Raw genomic sequence first — 10,397 nt, 5'->3', positions numbered from 1 at the left:
TATCCACCTGACTCTCTGGAATGTCAAGCCAATGTAAAATGTCACTTAGCAAAAAACTACTCACCAAGTTTCTATAAATTCCTAAACATCAAAAATTAAATGACAAACTTTTAGTGACAACATTAACTTTTATAAATAAAGTGAATGAGGGCAAATTATCTCTGCAGAGAACTCCATATCACACATGCCTCCCACCTGCAGAGACCTAGTGCTGGCTAACCCACCTCCCTGAAGTGTGCATAGTGCTTATTCATGTTTTTAATCAAGTAAGAAAGAGCATCGATGACTACAGCCCAGATGTGTGGTTTATATCAGGTGAGTCACAGGAATACTATGATGCCAAACACTGAAGGTAGGTCCTGTCTGCCTCGGGTCGTCCCTTCTTAGAGCTGTGTCATATGGCTGTCCTTTGCAGGGAGGGTCAATTGCATTACTGAGAGGAAGACAGTGGTGGCTAGCAGGGACCCTTGAGCAGTAAAATACTGTGAATTACTCTAAACATGCACCAAGGTTCTATTGGCTGTCATTCTTGGGTCAAGGAATAAAAACTAGAGGTCTTGAAGGATAAGGGAGAAGCTTAAGTTGCCTCAGAAATCACTACTGACACACATTAATTTTTCTTGCCTGCAAGTGACAAAAAAAATATTTAAGAAAAAAAGCATCCCTTGGTGGGTCATGTGACTTCGCCTATTCTCCTGGCAGATCTCTCTTGTCGGGCAGTGTGGAGGAGGTTTTCGCTGCCCGTGCAGGAAGAAAACAGGTGGATGGATAAATAAATATGGCCTTGCTCCTGGTCTCCTTGCTGGCACTCCTGGGCTCAGGAAGTGGATGTCATCACTGGCTCTGTCATTGCTCTAACATGGTCTTCCTCTGCCAAGACAGCAAGGTGACAGAGATTCCATCCGACCTCCCCCGGAACGCCATTGAACTGTGAGTATCGCCGCGGGGACAGCTGTGTGGCTGCCATTTGTTCATCCAGTACTATTGTTATTTTCCTATTAGACTGATATCTTCCGGGCTGAAATATTTCTGACCCGACCAAAAGCCACAATAAAAAAAACTCCCCCAGCCAGACAGCCAGATGCTTCTGTCCTATGCCTTTCCAAGGCGCTTTGGTGAGAGTTTATATTGGCATTTGTCAGGGAAGGCCAGTGTGGAAAGCTGAATCTCGACGGAAACAGGGACAGTTCGGGGGACACATTTACTCCTAATCTCTGCACTCCCTAGAGAAGAAGGAAAAGTAAAAAGGAACAGAAAGTAGAAAACTTAGGAGACCTTCACCTGGAGATAGGAAGAACTTGTTGAAGCCAGCTAGCTGTACACACACGGTTCATTTCAAAGCAAAGGCACCCAGGACTGTGGCTTTGAAGACAGCAGCAGATAGTTCTGGAATTCTGGGGTTCCAGGGTTGTTTTTAATAGAACAAAAGGGGGAGCTTGAGGAGTGTGGAAACAGTCTGAAGAAAAGAAGAAAAACAGCTGAAAGGGAGAAAGAAAGCAGGATAATAAACTCAGCAGGGAAAATGATGCCAACTCTAGATTTTTGCTGAAATTTATTTAAATTTCATTTAAATATTAATTAAAACTAAATTTTATTAAAATTTATTTAAATATTAAATAAAAAGTATTTAAATGGGATGTAGACATTCTCCTAGAGTTGGGCAAGAACTGGGACATATCTCACCCTGTCTGTACCCTTTGCAATTTGGAATCCAGTGACCACTAAAGAAATTTCCAAACTCTCACTGTGTATCAAAAAGGAGCCAGGGCATATAAACTAGAGGATCAAGCCCACCCACTCAGTGTGTTCTCTCCTGGAGCCCCAGACCTAGGCTGTGTGGTTGTTCAGGTACTGAGAACCAAAAGTGTAACTCAGATGGCAAACAGTCTCCAGTTTTCCACTCCATGCTAGGACTGTGAATCTCAGATTATCTTCTTAGGATAATGTTTGGAATTTATCACTCTCCCGTGACCTCTCAAGTCTACAGCAACTATGCAGAAGCAGTGACTCAAAGAGAAAACATTGCCCATCTCTGTGTTTTGGCTACACTACCCAGATGAGGCATTTCTTCTTGATTACATTGAAGGATGTGCTGTGCACAGACAGTCCTATGTATGAGGTCAGCCTAAAACAGGGAAGTCAATGCACCCTTAGCCCCACGAGTTGTCTGGACCACAGGCTTTAGGTGTTTACCCCCTCCCCGAGCCTCTGCTTCCTATTTCTAAAGTGATTTTAACACTTGCTCTGGTGACTGTGACATGTGACATGCGGTTCTTTCCTCTCCACACTAATTCGCCTTTCTCTGGGTCTCCTCTACTTCTCCCTGTGACGCTATGGACCAAGCAATGGCATCCAAGTTTTGAAGCAAATATCCTCTATAGATTTAACTGTTGAGTAGTGTGCCACTACCCTATGAACTCCCTTCCATGCCTGATGGTCTTCCGTCTGCAATTTCTTCTTAAGAAGAGGGATTTTTTTTCCATCCTACATACAAAAAGTTGGATAATAAGAAAAATTCAAGGGAGGGAAAGGGGAGAAGGATAAAGGAAAGGAGAGACTTGGGGAAATGTGTGTGAACAATACACAAGGACCAGCAAGATGACTTTTTTCTTACACTAATGCATCAATGACTAAAGTACATCCATGTTGAAAAGCATGAGATGTTTATCTTCCAGAAAAGTGGGAGAACATTAGATGGAATAGCAGAAAAAAGTTTTATACTTGATTCTGGACAGCCCTACTTAGATATATACAATAGAGGAAATACATAAAACTGAAAGGGGCAAAAGAAATGCTTGCTGATTGTGGGCATTCCCTATCACTATCCCAAAGGAATGAGCCCGGTTCTTTGAAAGCTCTAGGGATCTATTCTCTCTGGAGGCCTTAGGTCAGAGTGTACTAAGTAGGCTAGCAATCTTCTTTACAAAGCGTGCTGATAAAAAGAAGATAAAACACAAAAATTATTTGAGGAGTGTGTGTGTGTGTGTGTGTGTGTGTGTGCAAGCTTGCGTGTGTACAGAAGAGAAGGTAAAAATCAAGAACTGACATTCTGATTGAATAAACAATTGTTTTATTCTTCCTTATAAGGATAGATTTAGGGTAAACTGGAGTTTTGGCCAAAGAGGTGAAGTTGTGGGCTCTGTTTGGTATTTTTCATTCACCTTGTAGTGTTCTGAGTTAATTAATGATGGCAGTGGTGGTCATATCTGCTAAGGGTGGGTTGACAAGCTGAGCTTCACTGACTACAATGGCTTGACCCATCAACATGGAAAAGCTGCATTGCTCACCTAAAGAAAAACACCCGTGTTCCTCCATGTGTTTTTATCCTGCCTTCCAACCTCATTTGCATCAGTTTCACTTCATTTGGCGTATACGCCACCATCACCAAAGATTGCTGCTATCATATGACATGCACATGCTTGTATAAACAGACGCGATCAGAAGTGCCACTGACAGACACGTGGACTGCATTTTCCAATCGGTTCCTGCTGCTTGCTTTATGCTCTGTATGTAGTGCTTCACTGAAAACTCGCAACGGAGATATAAGGGAGGCCCTGTTGTTGTTTTCAGAAGCACAGAGAAATTGGACAGCTTCAGCAAAAACCCCAGTGCTGTTCCTCTGTGACAGAGCTAAGAACCAAGTTTAAGTCTGCTTTTGCATGCCCTCTGCATATTGTGGAAAATGTGTATTATCTGACTCCTTCCTATTCTTCTGAGGGAAAAGAAATACCAACATGCTGTTCTTCGAGTCTGGACTAGAAGCCAGCCCTATGGGTCATTCAGCCTTTTTGGCAGCTATTTAACTCAAGTGTGGTGGCATAAAAGCAGACACAGACAGCAGGTAAATGAATGAAATTGTCCTCACAAAACTTTTTTACGCACACACTGAAATTTAAAGTTTATGTCATTTTTACAATACAAAATCTTCTGTGGCTTTTCCAAATCTGTAAAAAAAATGGGGGGGGGGGTTGAAAAAGATTTCTAGTTCATGGTCTTTAGAAAAGCAATCACAACAGTGTTATTTTGGTTATACAATGACCGATTTGGCCCAATCTAGGTTGTTCGCCGCCCACTCTTGCTTCAACTGAGAGTTTCTTCTGAGTTGAGAGAATAAATTGAATGTAAGTGGTCTAGGAACTTGAAGCATGTCACCACAGAGAAAGCATTAAACTAGGCAGGGACGGTCAGGAGTCGGGCCACACAGAGTGGCAATTACAGGGTCATCTTTTAACTGATTCCGGCAAGTCAACAATGATAGAATATTAGTGTCTCCACTCTGAGAGACCTGAGTTTAGACCTGAGTGGTGCCAATAACTTCTTACTCTATCATCTTGTGCTACTGGCTGTATGATAGAAATTACAGAGTATGCCTGACTCACAGAATTGCTCTGGGGACTAAATGAGACAATCCCAGTATCGAACGGCAACATGTCTCCGGTGCTGTTCTTGTGAATATTGGTGATATTAGCAAGTGTAAAATATTAGACAAAACTCACTTTGAAGCACAGGACCCTTGTGAAGATCAAGCCACTAGCGAAGGATGGGAATGATTTGGAAAACTGATTGATTTTCATAGCTAGTCTGTAACCTTCCTTTTGCTTAGCAGTGGTCTCATTCCAGTGGGTACGACACTTAAACTTCATACACTGAGTAGGAAAAAAAAAATAAGCATTTCTACAGGCTGTTGGCATTTGCCAAGCACTGGGAAAGCAAGTTCATTCTGCTCATCCTGAAAACAATCCTGATTTCTGACTCATCCCAGAATCTGCTTCAGTTGGACGCAGCCCTCAAATCCAGAAAAATCTCAGCCCATCCTTCATTCTTCCTGGAGTTGAAATTCCTGGGGAAAAGGTAAACACTTAGTCTAGGTTCAAAAATTTTCAATCTAGGAGACACTCTGAATAGGATCATTGTCTTTGACACAGCCAGAGGACTGTGGTAGCTAAAGGGAGTTCACTGACATGATACCTGGCTGAGGGAATGTCAGACTGGGCTCCTGTTGCAAGCTGCCTGTCTTGAACTCACTCCTCACAGTGTCCCATAACTGGTTGCAATCTCATTCGCCTAGAGCTTACTTCTAATTCTCTAATTATCCTTTTTAATTATTATTCTTTTTCTTGACCTTGGATTCCATGTATGGCTGCTTGTTCTCCACACCTACAGCCCTGGGTTATTTTTTTTAATTAGGAGCAGGTTTTTCTGGCTTAGCCCTTGCTTGGCAAACCTTAGCTCTCAGGGCTATTTCAGTGTTCCATGAGAGGGATGTCTTTGCCATGCCAATAAGTTTTGAAATTCAAATAAAAGAGTTCTTGATGTTTTCAAACACAATTATGGAGCCCCCCCCCCCAGGAGCATGCGTGGGGATTAAGATCCTATAAAAGACAGATACTTTGGAAAAAGGTAGTCTATTCAACTGCCAGGGCCAGAAAGAATTCCTTCTTAAGCATGAACCATAAGCAGGACTCCTGGCTCCTGACTCAATACTAGAAGAGATGAGCCCTTGAGTGAATTTTCATTGTGTTATATCAAAGAAATGGCATTTGGAAGATGTCTGTTCTTATAAAAGGTAGTTCTAATTTACACACTGTAACCATGTGGGAAACAGCCATTACCTCTTACAAGTTACTAGTTCCGAGCTAGTCTTATCATTTTATATTCTACCGCTCCTAGCAAGCACCCTCCTAGCATTGTCGTCATCTTTACCTTTGATTGAAGGACTAGCTCTCCAAAGTTTGGCTTTTTTGTTTCTTCATTTACCCCTCTCTAATAAAACCTTCTTTCCCCAAACCAGCCTGCTCAAGTGTCATTTCCTCTGCAAAATGCCATCATCACCATGTTATGGGGCCCTATTTCAAAAATAATTCAATAGCTCAGTAGCTTCCCTTGTTGACATTTCTCCTCATCCACTGGAGGAGGAGTGCATTCCACAGTGTTTCAAACTGCATCTTTACCTCTCTGTCTGTATATTGACTCTTCAATTTGCCCCCGGTTTCTTCTTGACCTCTTGCTGTGTACACTGGTCAACATGGCCACACTTGAAGTTTGTGTCTTTCATGAAGTCATCCGTTGCTACTCACTCTCTATTTAATCCTCCTTCATCTGAACCCGGGCACAGCTCATTTCACACTTAATCTTGCTTTGCGTTTAATTTTTCATGTGTATCTTATTTCTTCAACAGCAGTGAAAATTTCCCTTATGCTACTCATTGCGCCTGGTTCAAGGCAACGTACATCCTGGGTCTTCAATTCTGTGTTGAACAAATGATTTAATAAATCAGGCAGAATTACATCTGTTTATTTGCTCTGCTTCTTGGTACTGAAGAAAAGATTTCTATAAAAGATAATTATAGCTCTTTCCTGCAGTGAACTACAATAGCATTTGTTGCTGTTCTTGTTTTTCTTGTCTTTTTATGTGTTTGTTTTACGAAAACACCTATATATCACTCTGGAATCTGTTCATTTATTCAGAAAAAGCAAAACAAGTCACCTAAGTTAAAAGTTTAATATTCTGTACACTAGATATGCCGCTCACTATTTTTTTTACTTAAGTCAACAGCGTCTGTATCTCTATACCTATGAATATTGAAAAGATGAAAAAAAAATCCCTAAACAAAATCACTTTCAACCAGATAGAAATATTCAAAGAAAAATATATTTTATCAAATAGTACCAGATCTCAAACATGGAATATTATTCCTTATATATTCTTTAATTGTAGCTCTGTCTGGTTATCAAAAATCCAAGAACGCTCTGTGCAGACTGTCCTGGGTGCCCAGTGCAGACCCACCCACTGCCTCGCCTTGTTTAGATGACTCTTTGAGAGAAACAAGCTGTTCTGTGTTCATGCTAATGCACGGACAAGACTTCCTCATAAAAAAAAAAAAAAAACCAGTATCTACTTTAGCAAAAATTGTCTATGCCAATGTTTGAAATTTAATTGGGCTGCAGGAGAGAGGTTTATATTCCCTACAGAGGAATCAGGGGGAAATGAATAAAGAAATGGCTATAGAATATAGCACCTTGAAAGAGTAGAAATCACATTCCAAGGGGAAAAAAAATCTTTTAAAGCAGAAGATGAACTCTACCCTGAGAATTGGCTAAGAGCTATAATTTACAGAGTCATTATCAGCAATTGAAGAATATGGGTTTGATAGCACAGAACTTCACTTGCTGCATGAGGATAAAATGCAGCTACTTTACCTAGTAAAGTACTTTACCTAGGGGTACCTGCTTCTGTTGGTCAACAAGTCTTCTACTGAAGAAGCCTCCATCTAAAAAAAGATCATCATGCAAAAAGATAGGAAATTCATTTAACTTTTGATTATTTTTCTCCAAGCCACTTAATTGATGTATCCAGTCACTGTTGTTGATTGGACTGTATTTTTCTTTTAGCTATTAGATTTAGACTCTCCAATTTAGATTTTTTTAGACTAGATCCTAGCTTACATATCCCTACAAGGTCAACTAGGAAAAAGAGTAATTATTTTTAATTGCCTAGGATCTGATTATAATAAGATTTCAATGATTGTTCCTGATCTGACTTCTCCCTGAAATATCTAAAAACATGCTTTCTGTCTCTGACCTGAACATGCCATTACCTTGTTCTTTAGTATGGAATATGCCACTGATCTGCAACTCTTCAAAAGATACAAACAGATATATACAAAGGATACACACACACACACACACACACACACACACACACACTATTTTCAATAAAGCAGCTAAGTCTTGCCATGGAACTTAAACTCAGTTATTCTTTTAGTATTAGGAGTGTTTGACTTCATTCTCTCTTAATTGTTCTCTGAAACCTCTTCCATCAATCAGTAACATAACACCCTCACACAGACTCCTGTTCCAGCAGTTTGAAGACATGTACAACATCTCCATAATGCCACACTTGATGAAAACCTCCACAAAATAGAGACCCCATGCCGGGCAGTGGTGACGTATGCTTTTAATCCCAACACTCAGGAGGCAGACGCAGGTGGCTTTCTGTGAGATCAAGGCCAGTCTAGCATACAGAGTTAGGTCGAGGACATCCAGGGCTACACAGAGAAATCCTGTCTCCAAGAAACAAAACAAAACAAAACAAAAAAACGAAAGAGAGAGGGGGGAGGGAGGGATAAAGAGAGGGGGAGAGGGAGAGAGAGAACCCATAACCTCCATTAAGCATCAATGAAATAAAAGGATCGACTGGCTAAGCAGACAATGCTAAGGAGATTGATGGAAGATTGGTATAGAATGACTCTCAGTTTCCTCCAGTTCTGAAAAGCTTTCATTTTACAAATTCCATACAGGCACCAAACTTGCCAAAACTGATAGGATTTTCTTAGTCCTCAGATTCCAAAATCTGGGTAATAATTCTAGTTGTTGGACTCAGTAGGTGAGAATTCCCTTGAGCTTAACCGACAGTTTTGTTATGTGAGAAGCACTGTGGAGAAGACCCACACAGACACCTAGATTGTTGTTACAGCCTGACATGGATTTCAAACAAGAATTTGCTAAGAATCTCAGCTCTAGCCATGACTTTGTGCCTAAATAAACAAAGACTGAACTTTGCTGAGCATGACATTCCTCTAATGCCCTCTTGGAGTAAGACTGCATAGAAAAAAGAGGCCCCTGTCAGGGAAGGTCACAGTCTGGAATTCCAGACTTATCAGGAGTGGCTTCCCCTATTCTATCACCTCTATGAAAGTCGGTAAGATCTGACTCCCCAAAACAGGACCGCAACCCTAGGAGACAGTGTGCCCTATACTTGTGTTCTCCTTTATCGAGCCCTCTGAGCCCTCCTCTCCTGGGTCCCTGTACTTAGCTCTTCATTACTCTTTGTGATTCAGCTCTCAAATTCAGGGCAAGAAGCCAGACATATTTTAGCATCAAGTCAACACTCCTGTTTCCTCTCTCATCTTTTCTGACCTCAGCCCTCTTATGTCAATTTTCTCTTCCCTAGCCCTCAGATAAATCTTCCATTTCCCTACCCAAACGTAATTATTTTCTCTCATCTAAATATACTCTTCTACTTCAGTCTTACATAATTTTGAGAGCACAGGAAAGTGGTTCATTTTCACATGTTTTTAACAGCAAATATTTGTTGATCATATGTGTGGGAGACACTTCCCACTTGGGAAAGCAATCATAAGAGGCATCCTTTCTCCTATGAAGTTTTTTAAAAAGCAAGTAAGAACAGTAACAGTTTTCTTCTTCACTCTTACTCACAACAATCAAATCCCCCTCAGAAGAGTCATTGCAGAAACCACTAACTTGATGCTTCATTGTATGTTGCTCTATGTGAGATGAAATGACAGCCCATGAGAACTAGAAGGAATGGGTGCAGGGAAACTCAGCGAGAACAGGGCTGTAGCCTAGCACAGAAAGAAAGCCAAGGAGGTCTGTCTACATCTTTCTTGCTGACCACCCCAAGGCTGACTTCAGGAGCTATCTAGGGCCACTTCTCAAATGCCCATTGTTTAAAAAGCTGGAAAATGCTTTCTCTGTTTTATGTATAGTAAAAAGGAGAACACAGAAAGAAATAAAATATAATAACAAATGAATACCAACAAATTAATGATAGGATTTAACTGGAATATGTTCAGATATTAATTACATTTAACTTTAAGATTTCAAATTATGGCCGGGCAGTGGTGGCGCACGCGTTTAATCCCAGCACTCGGGAGGCAGAGGCAGGTGGATCTCTGTGAGTTCGAGACCAGCCTGGTCTACAAGAGCTAGTTCCAGGACAGGCTCCAAAACCACAGAGAAACCCTGTCTCGAAAAACCAAAAAAAAAAAAAAAAGATTTCAAATTATGAAAATTCCAGGGAGCCTCTGAGCTTAGATGAAAGAGACTGACAATTGGAAGGAGCATGAGGATGAGAGGAGTGAGCTTTTGTATTTCTTTTTCCAAATTCATAGTTTCCCCAAATCTACTGGGTTCCTAAATGCTATTATGTGTCTGTTAGATAAAAGTTTGCCTGTCAGTGTACTGCATATGCCAGATCCACTCCACCATGACTGCCGCCACCACCACCACCATGGTATATGGATGCATTCTCTTCAGAGCTGGTAATGGCACTGAACTTGCCTAACAAAAAAAGCAATACACCTTCATAATATAAAGGGGCTCTAGCAAAGGGCCACTGGGTGCCCTGAATGCATAAGGACTTTCTCTTTCTTCTCAGTTTTAAACTCTTTTGTATGGTTGTATTAGCTTTAGACTAGAAAACAAAGTTAAACACAAAATAGTCACTTTCCATCTTCAGACCACAGCACGAACTGTATCCATAACCAAACCTAAGCTATAGCCACTCCTATATGCCTGCTATTGCTAGTTTTTCACCAGGTCAGGAAAAAGAACCATTATGGGTAAACAGTTGAGGGATTTCTCTAAGTCTGCATA

The 10,397-nt window shown here is 40.9% G+C and overlaps 1 protein-coding gene across 2 annotated transcripts in view; it reads left to right on the top strand.

The window, feature by feature from the left end:
* The first annotated feature begins 749 nt into the window (after window positions 1–749).
* Fshr (follicle stimulating hormone receptor) overlaps window positions 750–10,397 on the top strand; it is a 172,019-nt gene continuing 162,371 nt past the window's right edge. For both annotated transcript variants that reach the window (XM_005354731.2, XM_005354730.2), the window contains exon 1: window positions 750–930. In XM_005354731.2, the coding sequence (XP_005354788.1) occupies window positions 779–930 (152 nt within the window). In that variant the 5' untranslated portion in view covers window positions 750–778. The remainder of the gene's footprint in view (window positions 931–10,397) is intronic.

Source organism: Microtus ochrogaster, chromosome 16, assembly GCF_000317375.1.
Source record: "Microtus ochrogaster isolate Prairie Vole_2 chromosome 16, MicOch1.0, whole genome shotgun sequence".
Lineage (NCBI taxonomy): Eukaryota > Metazoa > Chordata > Mammalia > Rodentia > Cricetidae > Microtus > Microtus ochrogaster.
Note: the sequence above shows the minus strand (reverse complement) of the source record. Positions and strands in the feature narration are given on the sequence as shown.